The 13976-nt window shown below is 34.5% G+C and overlaps 7 protein-coding genes across 7 annotated transcripts; 2 read left to right on the forward strand and 5 right to left on the reverse strand.

Annotated features, from left to right (window-relative positions):
• Positions 1–494: 494 nt before the first annotated feature.
• On the forward strand, positions 495–2950 carry RO3G_11706 (uncharacterized protein; the record flags this gene model as incomplete). The annotated part of the gene is made up of 7 exons (XM_067666290.1): positions 495–970; positions 1021–1052; positions 1216–1371; positions 1434–1493; positions 1677–1776; positions 1879–1947; positions 2005–2950. The coding sequence occupies 7 exons, from the start codon at positions 495–497 to the stop codon at positions 2948–2950; spliced, it is 1839 nt and encodes a 612-aa protein (XP_067522391.1).
• A 353-nt stretch (positions 2951–3303) lies between these two features.
• RO3G_11707 (uncharacterized protein) lies at positions 3304–3976 on the reverse strand (the record flags this gene model as incomplete). The annotated part of the gene is made up of 4 exons (XM_067666291.1): positions 3304–3454; positions 3513–3751; positions 3791–3883; positions 3941–3976. The coding sequence occupies 4 exons, from the start codon at positions 3974–3976 to the stop codon at positions 3304–3306; spliced, it is 519 nt and encodes a 172-aa protein (XP_067522392.1).
• Positions 3977–4274: 298 nt separating this feature from the next.
• On the reverse strand, positions 4275–6727 carry RO3G_11708 (uncharacterized protein; the record flags this gene model as incomplete). Its single annotated transcript, XM_067666292.1, has 10 exons — positions 4275–4562; positions 4626–4731; positions 4883–4955; positions 5023–5243; positions 5291–5849; positions 5903–5936; positions 5987–6067; positions 6275–6396; positions 6456–6491; positions 6598–6727. The coding sequence occupies 10 exons, from the start codon at positions 6725–6727 to the stop codon at positions 4275–4277; spliced, it is 1650 nt and encodes a 549-aa protein (XP_067522393.1).
• A 1688-nt stretch (positions 6728–8415) lies between these two features.
• Positions 8416–9531, reverse strand: RO3G_11709 (14-3-3 family protein epsilon; the record flags this gene model as incomplete). The annotated part of the gene is made up of 5 exons (XM_067666293.1): positions 8416–8465; positions 8522–9137; positions 9209–9240; positions 9297–9354; positions 9523–9531. 5 exons carry the CDS (start codon positions 9529–9531, stop codon positions 8416–8418), a joined length of 765 nt encoding a protein of 254 aa, XP_067522394.1.
• A 597-nt stretch (positions 9532–10128) lies between these two features.
• On the reverse strand, positions 10129–10661 carry RO3G_11710 (40S ribosomal protein uS9; the record flags this gene model as incomplete). Its single annotated transcript, XM_067666294.1, has 3 exons — positions 10129–10176; positions 10228–10572; positions 10632–10661. 3 exons carry the CDS (start codon positions 10659–10661, stop codon positions 10129–10131), a joined length of 423 nt encoding a protein of 140 aa, XP_067522395.1.
• Positions 10662–11237: 576 nt separating this feature from the next.
• Positions 11238–12173, forward strand: RO3G_11711 (uncharacterized protein; the record flags this gene model as incomplete). The annotated part of the gene is made up of 2 exons (XM_067666295.1): positions 11238–11966; positions 12165–12173. 2 exons carry the CDS (start codon positions 11238–11240, stop codon positions 12171–12173), a joined length of 738 nt encoding a protein of 245 aa, XP_067522396.1.
• A 207-nt stretch (positions 12174–12380) lies between these two features.
• Positions 12381–12602, reverse strand: RO3G_11712 (uncharacterized protein; the record flags this gene model as incomplete). The annotated part of the gene is made up of 1 exon (XM_067666296.1): positions 12381–12602. The coding sequence occupies one exon, from the start codon at positions 12600–12602 to the stop codon at positions 12381–12383; it is 222 nt and encodes a 73-aa protein (XP_067522397.1).
• Positions 12603–13976: the final 1374 nt, after the last annotated feature.

Below are 13976 nucleotides of genomic sequence, written 5' to 3' on the forward strand. Positions count from 1 at the left end.
ACAATGACTGTTTTTGTATTATGTGCATCGTTTGAAGTATATATTGGTGAAGGTGGTAAAGAAGGGTTAGGAGGTGACTTGTTTTTTGCTTTATGGAAATCTAGTCCTTCAGATTCCTCTGTATCATCTTGCTTAATTGCTTTTACTGAACTTAGATTTTTTCTTTTGATTAATGAAAATATACTTTTTGATGTTTGTGATTGTGAGTTTCCCATTATTCTTCAATATAATAAAACAAAACAAAAAAAAAAAAAAAAAAAAAAAAAAAAAAAAAAGACAAAAGAGAAAAGATTTAAAATTGCATATGAATGTATTAAGAAATATTCGTTCGGAAATACCCGCTTACTATTTTTTGTCATTTTTATGCAGCAATGATACTTGCTGAGTTTTTTTTTTTTTTTTTTTTTTTTAATTTTTATTTAGTATATAAAAAGCAACCTTGTTTCTCTTTTTTTCTCTATTCGTTTTATAATAGACGTGCAAATTACATAACAATGCCCCCTAATCCTACGCGTGTACCTACAAGAGCTTCTCTTCGTAAATTCTCGCTTGCTCATATTCCTATGCCAGTCTACCTTGGCTTAGATATTGAGATTCGCGAAGAAACAACAAGCTACTACTCTATTTCAGTTCATGATGGCTTTTATACTACTGACTACTACCAAGGTGAACTCGTTCGTCATGACCCATCCACTCAGACAGCTGAAGAAATGATCAGAGAAGCTTTGACGAAGTTGACTGATATTGTTTCCCTTTACTCTATGGCTCAAAACTACAAGATTCAACTGATTGCTTGCTCGTATGATATTGCTAGAGACTTCTTGAAGAGCAGGTCATTTGTTGTTACTGAAGAGATGAGTATGATGAGCGAATTCTGGAAGCAGATCGATGCCATTCCCTTTCGCGTTCATACACATGGTCCTTCTTCTGATGAACGTGCAAGTGCTGCAGTTAGAAAAGCAGTAATGTGGTAAGTAGTATAAAGCAAACATAAAAACTACTGTTCTAAGAGCGTTTCAGGTTGAGTCCTATTTACCCCGGAAATTTGCCCCGTATTTCAGTTGGGTACCGGCATGAAGTAAGTTACCATATACTCTTTTTAAAGTTAGTAGCACATTCTTACACTTCCTATTTTTTTTAGGTTGAAGGTAAAATAAACTAAACAACATGTCACCCTACTTTTCTTTATTTTATCTAACAATTTTGTTTTAATAGTTGACTTTAATTATCAAATTAAATTAGTAAACATAAAAGAGTACAAAAGTACTGTTTGTGAAGAAACATGGAAAGTATTCCAAGAAATGGCTGATGAATTCAAAGAAAAGAAATTGAGAGTGTCTTTCTTTAATTCTACTCCTCAAGGTGGCGGAGGTAAGTTAGATGGCAGTATAATTACTAGACAAAAAGCTTTACCGTGATGAATCTTGTTATAGTGGCTCTTATGCGTCATGCTTTGCTCCGTTTCTTGCACCTGACTGATGTTGATGTTCATTGTAAGTATATTTTCTGGTTGTTCCACAGACTGATTAATTTTATTTTCTTTTTTCTGGAAGGGTACGTGGCCCGCCCCAAACCTGAAGTATTTGATATAACAAAACGAAAATTCCATAATGTCCTCCAGGGAGTTGCTCCTCCTGACGTTTGTTTAACTGAAGAAGACATGCAAACGTTTATAGATTGGTCGGATGAAAATGCTAAACGATTTTGGCTAGATGACAATGGCCCCATTAAAAATTCTGACGTGATTGTTATTGATGACCCACAAGGTAAACTGACGTAAAAATAGCAACAAATTTTCTTTTTATTAATGACTGGTTAAGTTTGTGGTATCATTCCCCACATTCGCAAGCATGCTCCCAATACGAAAATTATTTTTAGATCTCATATTGAGATTCGATCAGATTTAATTGAGCAGTTTCCTGAAGGACCTCAAGCAGTAACTTGGAAGTAAATACATGTCTTACTAAATATTGCTTGATGTTCACACGCTTTTTTTAAATATAGCTTCTTGTGGAACTTCATTCAACACGCAGACCTATTTGTTGCTCATCCTATTAAGAACTTTGTGCCTAGTGTTGTACCTCCGCGTAGTGTTGTACTCTTGCCTGCTGCTACGGATCCTTTGGATGGTTTGAATAAGCCTTTGACAGGATGGTGTAAGAACTACTATCAGTCAGTTTTCAATCGTGTATGCGTAGACCTAGGTGTCAATGAGGTTGACTGGTATCGTCCTTACATTGTACAAGTTGCAAGATTTGATCCTTCTAAGGGTATTCCAGATGTTTTAGAAGCATACAGATTATTACGTACCAAGATGGATGGCTCATTTGAAGATGCTTCTATCCCACAGCTCATCATTTGTGGACATGGAAGCATCGATGATCCAGATGGTACAGTTATTTTTGAACAAGTTCAAGAAATCATGAACTCGGAAGAATACGCTACTATTGCTAGCGACATTATCGCTGTTCGTTTGCCTGCTTCCGATCAATTGCTCAACATGGTTCTTAGTGGTGCCTATGTTGCTCTTCAACTTTCTCATCGTGAAGGCTTTGAGGTCAAGGTCACCGAGGCTCTTCATAAGGGTGTCCCTGTGATTGCTTATGAAGCAGGCGGAATACCTCTTCAAATCAAAAACAACGTAGATGGTTTCCTGGTTCCCATTGGTGATGTTGAGGAAGTATCCAATAAGCTCTTTGAACTATTTAACGACCATGAATTGCGTGAACGTATGAGTCAAGGAGCCAAAGAATGCGTTACTGAAGAATACTTTACTGTTTGGAATGCAATGGCATGGCTCCACATGTTCCTTGAACTGACTCAAAACCAAACAGAAATGGACCACAAACAAGGCAATTTATTAAATACCAACACTCTAGACCATACAAACCTAGGCCATCAAAGAAAGGTGTGTGATCTTTGGGCAGAGAAATATAATTACAGTAAATAAAGTCCTCATGCATCTTGCTGTCTCTTCTTTGCTCCCTCTTTTAACTTTTCAAATCTTTCTCTATATTTTTCCATATATGCATCTAACTTTCGGTTTTGCAATTTCAAGTTTCGATTGCTTTCCTCTAACTCTTTTATCCTATTAACTAAGTTTACGGTTTAAATCTACACCGTAAATATGTGATAAATTATCTAGGCCTACCCATCTCTGCTGTACTATGACCTAGAGTCGTTCGACCTGCTGACATAGCTGAACGTGTCATAAGAGCATGTTCTTGATTTTGTAATAAAAGTTTTGCTTGCTTATGTACATTATTTTTAAACTGAACAATACTACTCTTCAAAGCGGTATTATCAATAGATTTCTGTAAAAAAGTGGTCAATACAGGTGATTCCTCTGTTCTTTTTGAGCGTCACCTTTTCAAGTACTTGAATGTAATCTTTCAATTCTTTTAATTTTATTTGCAGCTCTTCGTATTCTTTTTTAGCTTCTTCCAATGCTATCCTGAATCACAAATATGTAAATTACTGATGTTTCGGTTGCTTCTTCATATCTAGTTTACCTATCATCATCATCTGCTCCTGAAGGCAAAGAGTCGTGCAGTGCATCCGACAGTTCTTTTTTTATTCGATTTAATTCCGCACTCTCCAATTCGTCTTCTTCCTCTTCATTTATACTACCAAAAGATGATGCTGGATAGGTAATTGAATTGGATAATTTGTCCATCATAGGTTCAACTACGCTCCATAACCTATTGAATGGATCGGCTGTTTCTACTTCCTTTGAAAAGAAGGTGTGTAACTACATTAATCTACTATGTATTTATATAAGTTTATATACGTCTGTATAAGGTCGTTGACCACTATTTTCTCTAATCTCATTTATTTCTCTTTCTAGTTTCTTCATATCTACTAAGCCAGAAACTTCTGTTGTCTAACATATATTATTCATAAATAACCCCTTCTACTTCATACAATTTCCAATTCTTACTTTGGCATTCGTTGACACTATGCTCTCATTCGTCATTAAGTTGTCTCTTGCGGAATTTGTGCCTTGTTCCTTTATAAGCTGTTATTTTCTCTTTTATATAAAAAAAACTGTTGACTTTTAACTTAAATTCATACAGAATAGTAGTTACTCATATGCATTGATAACAAAAAAAAAAGGGAAAAAGAGTTCTTGTAATCAAACTACAATTTTATTAGCTGCTTTTCAAAATATATACTCCACTAATTCTTGTACGCCCACAAATGCATTAAATCATTCTCTGCATTAGAATACTTCTAATTGAATTGTTTATTATTATAATAACACAGTAATAATATTAAGTAGTCTTTTTGAGCGCAGGTAGTTCATATCCTTGCTCTAATTCATTCAAATTGGCTGCACTACTTCGTCTTGGCGTATGTCTTGAGAAGACATATTCTTGGTTACTGTTCACTTCCAAAGGTCTATCTTCTATCTTAGGTAAAGATAAAGGTATGAGCTTTGGCCAATTCACAAACTCTGTACCATGTTGTTGAATATAAGACCATGAAGCCAATATAGCTGCAAACAAGAATGACAATAAAATGATGTGAAAAAGCGAAGAGGTTATTCCCATAAGTTCAGGCTTGAAAAGAAGAGTGCAAAACAAAAATATGGATAGTAAAAAATAAAGTGGAGTAAATTTTACAAATATAAATGTAGGGGAAAGTTGGAAAGGACTTTTAGGTTGACCTTGTAGAGTTGTGATGGGAATCACCTTATATTTTCCAAGGATCAAATCAATACCATCTTGTCTAGAACCATCCAAATAATTGTTTTTTATATAGCGAAGGATAGAATTTACAAGATCATTAACTGCTCCTATATAAGTTCTTTTTCCAGTTCTAAATGTGAAGAATAAATAAAGCCGAAAAAAGCGCAGTGAACTTTTGCATGTATTCATACCTTGTAAAATCTGTTTTGAGTGCTCCAGTCCCAGAATAAGATACACTAAGCGCGTCAGCATTATCTGCCCACACTATATTTTATATGTTTGAAGCCAATTAGTAAACAACAGTAACAGGAGAAGAGAAGCATCTTCTTACTATTTTTGAAAATTTGCATAAATTGCTCATCATTTTCAATTACTTCAGTCGATTGCAAGATTCCAGCCTCTCGCAATTGCCTGTTCAACACCCATCTACTAATTGTGCTTTGAACTACATTGGTTCTATCCAAACAATCCATACAATTTGTCCTTACAACTGATGTTTGTTTCTGTCTCAATTTTGGTTCCAAAGGATTTGTCATATCGTAAAAGCAAAATCTATATTCAGTTGATAAATATAAATTAAACTTATTTTTTTTTTTTACCCTTGCTGTCTTAAATCTTGTTCAAGTTGATCTATCAGTAACTGAACCCTATTCCACCTCATCTTTCTACATTCATGATGGAAATCGAAATGTATGTATTTTAAGCTTGGGTTTTTTAGTTGATTAATGATTTTAGCAAATGTTTCACCCACAGGATGTTCATAACCTTTCCTATTGACCAAGTTGACTAGAATTTGGGGACCATAATGCTTGACTTGTAGTTCAAAATGAAATCTAGAAGCTTCAATCACTTTTTCATTTGATAAATCAGAATCGATCCACAGATAAGGCGTATATCGTATGTTTGGTATTTGTCGCCAAACGGCAGGTACCGAGCCACGCGTTTGCATATATGAAAGACAGAGTGAATTGGTTTGAACGAGCGATTTAGAGGGGTCACATAACAAAAGCTGCTCTGTTTCAACGAAATTGGATGCACTACCTTGTTCGTCGAGTCCTCTTGAAAAGTAACGAGTTCCTGCACGTTCTTGACTACGTCGACTGATTAATGCGAAGGTAACAGAACGATTGTTAATCACAGCTGACTTTATAGAAACAACTAAATAGAAAGAAGTTTAATACTAATTTTCTGCTAAGCTGTGCAGTCCTCACATCCTTGTATGACAGGCAAAATAAATTTGTTGAGCTATATATGGTCATTTTTCATTTCATGATTCAACATAATAGAATACTTACGTCATGCCCTGCTTTCATCTTTTGACTTGCAGTGATGATTTTAGTAGATAGATACTTATTCCAAAAGAATCGTTCATCTGCCTATAAAATTTATTTAGAATCAAATCTGAATATCTCATTTTTCCCTTCTTCAACCTTTGTCCAATCGTTAAAACTATTCGCAGATAATTCTATTTGCTTTTGTATAGAAAGTGTGATATTGTATTTGTAGGAAAAATAAAATCCGTTACTCTTTAAATGGTTTTGTAGTAAGTGAATATAAGTCTGTTCGTCTTCTAATTGTTTAACTGATAGACCATTTGTGTTACGTGGAATTGGCAGGATTTGAAAAGTTGTTGCTTGGTAGACATCACAGTCTTGCATCAGCGTACCTAGTTTTTTGCAGCCAGTAATGACAATCATGTATTCGCCTTTTTTTATAATTCTGTAAGCAAATCTCAAATGTACTTTCTTTTTGTTTTTGCTTTACCTGCAAGCAGCTCAATGAAACCAAAAATGCCATAAACTACAAATTGCTTTTGAATGCGAGAATTCTGGACTGGAGGTGCTGCTTATTGAAACAATAAGAAAAAAAATACAGCAAAGGGAAGATTTCTCTCTTTTTTTTTTACCATTCAATTGTAATTCTCCTGAATCCCTATAAATAGTTAAAGTATCTACTGAAGGCGATGAGGGAGTTCCTTTGGCTGGTTCATAAAGAGGTGTGAAAAGATATGCTTCATTTGTTATTCGTCTAGTCATCGTTTAGTTTTAGCATAAATTGTAGTACAAAAAACCAACCCGTTTTTCTTACAGCTCGGATTGTTCAAAAAGCATCTCTTTTAACTTTGCTTACAAAAAAAAAAAAAAAAAAAAAAAAAAGAAAAAAAAAAAGAACAAATAAAAAGCAGAAAGGTTAGATATCAGTTGGTGTTACTGAGGTTTAAAATCATCCCTTCAGTCAACAAATTACAATCTCTGCTTTTGTGTTAAATTACTTGGCATCTTTTTTTTATGTTTATTAAAACTCATGCAAGTGTATTAAACAGTGAACCTTACGAAACTAATTTCCATGTAAGAACGTGCCTACATTCTCTAATCTTGCTCCTTTACGCTTTCAGATCGCACCCTACTTTCTCGCTTATTGTACTATATCCGTCTTTCTAATAGCAATTCACAATGGTATGCACTCTCAAAGTCACTTTTATGGAAAAAATGCCTGACCCTTCTTGATTTCTAGACAAGCGAACTCTAACAAAGGTCCAATTACAGTTCCGACAATCTCTGTCAAAATCGTTCCTCCCGTAAATTTGTACTCATTTCCCAATGTCACCCGGTTGTTTCTTTGGACCCTATCTTGTGACTACTAATGGCCAGAATAGAACAAAGTCGCCATGTGCGTCGGCTGCCTGGTAGTACATTCAGGCCATGTTCCTTCCATCCTTCACAGACACTTATGAAGTCCCGTTTTGTTCACTGCCTTAATATGCACCGCCGACTACAATTGTCTGAAACAACATTCGACCTTTTGTCTTTCCTTTTGAACAAATTACCTAGCCAAATGTCACATTTCTTTCAAGCAGCCCTTTCCTCGATTTCTTTGATGGCCTACTATCTGCACCATCTTCCACGAGTTCGACTGCCTATGCCATGAAAAAGCTCCGTCTCCACTGCCACCCTACCTTGAGCAAAGACTCTTTGGTTGGCTTTTCTCTCCTTCCTCTAGCTAATGTATTTTACACCTAACCCATTATTTCATCACCCCTTATCACTTTTACCTTTGATCCCAAAAGGGATTTTAGCCTCCTTTTCTTTTTTTTCTTTTTTTATCTGCCTCAGGCGAAAGCAATATATGCACTGAATATTATGCGCCTAAATGAAGTTTATTTTGAATAAAATTTCCTGTTTAAACGTAAGATGTTTTTATATTTATTTTGACACATTTAGGGATTTTCAAAGTAACACCATCCTAATTGTTTGTATCAAAAAAGAATGGTTCAAGTACCAAGATTAAGACTCATGCTGTACGTTTTTTCCTGTCGCTTTGATGTGGTTTTTAAACAATCTACTTCTGTTCTCTTTATACAACCAAATCACTTAAAAAATTTTGTAAGTAACTAAAAAAGGGAGAGGCAGTTCTCTTTCTATTACTTGCTTACAATACAACTAAGAGCATATTGCATTTAACTTTTTTTTTTTGCACAAAACATTGGTGTGTGTATATTTTTAGGCTCTAAGCAGACTTCATGTATTGCGAATCATTTTTTACACTTGATTAGTAAATGCCTCGTATCTACTATGGTTACTCAGATTTCAATCGTTGAGAAGCAACTATAAAATGCGATAAGGATGGGTGAATCTTTTAAAATTTTCAATGAGAGTTCCCCTATTGTTTATTTGTTTATTTTTAAAAAGAAATTCAAATTACAACGTTGTCTTCAGCTCCCTCTTTACTTTGATTCCTCGGCTTCTTCAGCCTTAGGCTCGGGCTTATCAGATTCTATAATTTAGATGTTAAGTAAACGTTGCTAAATTATGCATTTTATATCAACTCACCATCCTGTAAATCAGATGTCCACAATGTCAAATTGTCTCTCAACAATTGCATAATAAGTGTAGAGTCCTTGTATGATTCTTCTGAGAGGGTATCAAGCTCTGCAATAGCATCGTCGAAAGCTTGCTTAGCCAAATGACAAGCACGATCAGGTGAGTTGAGAATTTCATAATAGAAAACAGAAAAGTTCAAGGCCAAACCCAAACGAATAGGGTGAGTGGGAGCCAATTCGGTTTGAGCAACATCAGTAGCACTCTTGTAGGCTTCATGTGCTTCAGTGGCAGATTCCTTGCGAGCTTCACCAGTCAAAAATTCAGCAAGGTAACGGTGATAGTCACCCTTCATCTTGTAATAAAAGACCTTGGATTCACCACCTTCAGCAACAGGGATCAAGTCTTCACTCAAAACAGATAAGATATCCTTACAGACTTCCTGAAGTTCGGTTTCAATCTTTTGGCGGTAGGCTTTAATCTTTTCAACTTGAGCACTGTTACCCTTGCTTTCTTCCTTTTGCTCAATTGAAGAAACAATTCTCCAAGATGCACGACGAGAACCAATAACATTTTTGTAAGCAACAGACAAAAGGTTGCGTTCTTCAACACTTAATTCAGCACCCATCTAAAAAAAGAAGAAAATATATATAAGACTTTAACCAGCATCAAGAAACATAGCTTTTTTTTTTTTTTTACCTTGGCGACTTCCTTGGTAAATTGAACCATTTCTATTTATTTCAAAAAATATTAAGACAGGCTGCTTTGTAAATTTATACAAGCTTACCATCATAACGCTCAGCTTGCTCGGCAAGCTTGGCCATGTAGACATTATTATCGCGTTCCTAAAGATGAAGAGAAAAATGGTTAGAAAAGTTTTTTTATTATTTTATAAAATGAAGTTGCTAGGCAAAATGTCATTCTTTTATTTTTTGCTATAGTGTTTATCAAAAGACAAAAAAAAAAGAATCGCCCAATATTAAGTAAAAAAAAAAAATAAAGACATTACTTACAGTAGACATTATTCTAATTGCTTGAAAAAGATTAAACTATGGTCTCTTATGTTTCTCTTTATAAAAAAAATTGATAGTTTCGTCACCGCATTAAATTATAATCCCGCTGAATAGACAATTTACCTTGAAAAATGGTGTAAACAAGTAGAAAAGAAAAAAACATAAAAGGGTCACCCGTGATTTAATGTTGTATGACAACACACAAACAAAAATCACGACTTCATTTGACTAGCCTTTTCATATTGCACATGATACTTTATGCTTGAAACGATGAATTCTCGAAAGTAGTTGTTAAAATTAGATAGAATAAAGATAGGTTGCTATAGAGACACTTGAAAAGATATATTTGTAACACTAACTAGACTGACTAATTTCCTGTTTTGTAATCAAATACCCTTCACAAGCACACATTCTCTTTTTTTATCAGACAGCAGCAATGTAAACGCATTTACATGACTTTGATTCAATTGTAATTTTCTACTCCACCATTTTGTTTTCACTAGAGTGTGTTTTATTATTTTAACAAAAGAGAAAAACTCTAATGAAACAAGATAAATAACAGCTGTTGATAATTCCATTCCCAACGTAAAATGAATAGGGCTGTCCTTAACGGTAAGATTTTTGGTAACGGGCACGGGCACCAGGACCAGCAAACTAGATAATATGTATTAATATAATTCTAAACGTTTTTGTATTTATTTTTACCTTTTTGGGTTCACAACGGCGAGGATCAGCAACAAGAAGGGTACGGTCATATTGAATGAGGATTTCCTTGATTTCCTTCTTGGCAGCTTCATCAACATACTTTTGGTAGAAGGCAACGATAGCCTTGGCAAGAGCTTGACGGATAGCATACACTTGAGAGACGTGACCACCACCGTGAGTACGAATACGGATGTCAACATTAGCGAAACGTTCTTCACCCAAGAGAAGGATGACTTCGTAAACCTTGAACTTTAAGATCTCAGGTTCAAGGAGCTCAAGAGGAGAACCGTTGATGCGAATGAGACCACGTCCACGTTTACAGTGGGCAACGGCAGTAGCAGTTTTCTAAATAAGATATATTTAATATTTCTCTCTTTGCTTTCATCCAAGCTATCTTTTTTTACCTTGCGGCCAAATGTTTGGACAGCTTCCATGTTGGTACTAAACGAAAAGGATCTATAAGCATGCAGTTTACTTGTTGGATGGATGGATGCATACCTTTGGATAGAGAGGAGGGGGATACAAAATCCGCCCCTCTGTCTGGTTATCTTTACTAAGACGCTTCAGTCACCTTTTAGGAAAGCCAATGTTAGAATTCCAAAACTGGAATTCATTTTTAATCCAATAGATTTCTTTCTTTTTTTTTTTCTGCTAGATGATTGATTGCATGATAAAAGCTACCTCCATCCTTTTTATAATGACTTTATTTATACAGGATTAATAGTGTGATGACTATAAATTAAATATCAAGCTATAGATATGTCCATAGTATTTCTTTGAGCTACATAGTTAAAAGCACGGCAGCCTTTTTTTAATTACTGCATATTGTTATATGTTCATATTTTGGTTATAAACAATACTAACTATAAAAGCAAATACTTTCAAATATCAAGGATAGTTAACATGTTTACACATTTAATTGAATAACAATACCTAGCTTTAATGAAGTAACTGCCGGAAAACAATAAGAATAACTGTCCGGTCCATTTTTTTTTTTTTTTTTGTTCACCATGCTTGCCTCTCTTTATTCCATTTGTCTTCAATACATTGTCGAGAATAATCAAGAATTGACTACACTTGAAAATGTTCCTTTTAAACCGTTTGTACAAGATATAATTAACGGTATTTTTCAGTCAGAAAAACCATTTGAAAAATCGACATTGTCTTTGATTGGAAAGGCACATGGCCAACATCTCTTCAAGCAGGCTCACCCCACCTTTACTTGCATTTGCCTTTCTCAACTTTGTCCAGTTGGCTCTAGTGTCGTCGCATTAAAGTTTTTATCAAGCAATTTTCCTGAAATTATTGCACAGCTAGACTTGAGCCACACTGACATCGGAGATAGGCATATACCTTTACTCAACGGTTTCAAATATCTGCAAATATTAGATCTTTGCAATATGGAATTTTTATCTGATATAGGCATATCCCATCTAAGTGCAATGAATACCACCGCCACCAACAGATTGCCTTTTCTTAAAGAACTCTATCTGGCAAACAATGATTTGATTACAGATAAGGTTCTGAAATATATAGGAAAGATGGAAACACTAAACTATATTGACTTGACAAATACATCTGTGACCGAAGAAGTAGCCATTATTTATTTAAAGACATTGGGATTTGTGCAAACAAGTAAAAGAAAGGCTGTAGACTGGCCTCCTCTTTGCTTAAAGCTTCATCGAGATATTAGAAATATGCTCATAGACAGTGGAGAGTTCATGAAGCGATGCAAAACAGTACAAACACGGCAACTAGGCAATGGAAAGACACTGTGTTTTGAGAGGGAGCATGATAAAAATAATAGAAAGGGGATCCAGAAGAGAAAGAACAGTTTATCTGACCGGACAGACAAAAAAAAGAAAGTGAATCAGAGCTCAACAATAGATGATTATTTAACTTTAATAAAGAACGAGTTCATGAATGATTAAACATAGATCATGTAAAGGGAGGAGTGAAGAGGTTTTAAATAAACGCATGTGTGCTGATTGCAAGTACAAAACCATAGTACTTTATAAAATTAAAATAGATGCTAATAAACATTAAAAGAGAATATCAAACAGTGTTTTTATTCAAATGTGTGCTGCATGTTACAATAAATACTATGGACCCAGCCGAAAATAAATATACAAAAATGAAGGCAGGGTATTTATTTAGATACCACCACCGCTGCGACCGACATCGACAAGACCAAGACCATTGTTCACTTGTCTCCATTTGTTTCGAAGCATGTCATCAATAGATTTATGGTTCTTCATGTATTCAATATGAGCTTCAGCAGGCTTGGAAGTAGAACGAACGTAAGTAACATAGCCAGCAAATGAGGTAACAGGAACAAGAACGAAAGAAGCGGTACGAGGGATAGCAGCAATCATTTTGAGTTTTGTTTTTTGGTAAAGAAAGAAAGAGAGATTGTAGTGTGTTTATATAATAAAAATTTCCCCTTGATTCCTCATTTTTCTTAAAATGGATTGATAACAGCTATGACGTATCATCATCCAATCATAAACACCTTTTGTTTCTCATACTAAACGAATGGGTTAATGTGGAGATATTATGCTTCAAAAAGCTTATCGTGATTTCCTATCGGGACAAGGAATGAAAAAAAAAAAAAAAAATGAAAACCTAAAAAGGCTAATAAATGAGCTCATCAAGTATAGTTTATACCAAATCTGTTTATATCAGTTTATTTGATCATTGAGTCACAGAGGAAGAGGAAACCCTAAAGTTTATAAGAATATAATGATTGCTGTGATGATGGCATTCACTTTAAAAAGATTACTTTTGTTTACTTGTTAAGTTCAATAAATTTACTCTAATTTCTGTGGACTTATAAACAATCTGTCTGTACTTTGTAAGAAACAGGTGCACTATTTTTCAGGAGGTTTATGCAGTGAGAAATTCAACTTTCCTCCTTTTTTATTCCTTTTATTGCATTGATTTTCTTATCCATCTTCTTTTACAGTCTATATTCAAAACCGATGAAAACCAAAAGTGTGAGTTAATAAACTCTTAAGGGTTTTGTTCTCTTTGTGGCTGCCTGTAAACAATGATTACGAGTGTATAAATTTTGTTTCGACAATCGGCGTTACAAAATGATTGGATCAGCTTTATTACTAACTGCACAGGTCTTAATGCAATCCCTTCATAACATTTATTTCATAAAAACATTTAGTTGAATTTACAAAAAAGTAATTATGCGATTCAATCCAATATTGATTACGAATATATGGTTTATTTACTTGTATTTTAAGCTAGTGATACTCTTCTGATGTGTGCATAGTTGGCATGGTGATAAAGTTATCTTTCCGACCAACCCAAGGACCACCAGGGATCAGGTGACTTTTCTACTTGAGATGGATCTTGTTTTTTTCCATTTTAGTTTAGTTTTGGAACTTATACCCAGCAAAAAAGAATAAAACAAAATGATCGGATTAAATAATGTATGATTCAGTACGTATAATTAACAGTTTGTGAAATTCAAAGACTGATATGATTGTGTTTCTCTTTATTAAGAAAGAGACATAAACTTACACTTTACGTTTTATTAGCTTACCTAAAAAGATAGCTTTTTATTATTTGTTAAATATGGAACTAAAGATGATAAAGCTAATAGCCTTTTTTAGAAGAGCCTTGGGATTCGATCGAAATATCAGTTTACTATGCTTTAAGTCGTCCCGGACTTCCTGAAAAGCTTTATAGATGAAACCCCAAATAATCAAAAATGTTAGAAATCTTATTGCTTTTCT

The sequence above is a fragment of the Rhizopus delemar genome, genomic scaffold (assembly GCF_000149305.1).
Source record: "Rhizopus delemar RA 99-880 supercont3.9 genomic scaffold, whole genome shotgun sequence".
Lineage (NCBI taxonomy): Eukaryota > Fungi > Mucoromycota > Mucoromycetes > Mucorales > Rhizopodaceae > Rhizopus > Rhizopus delemar.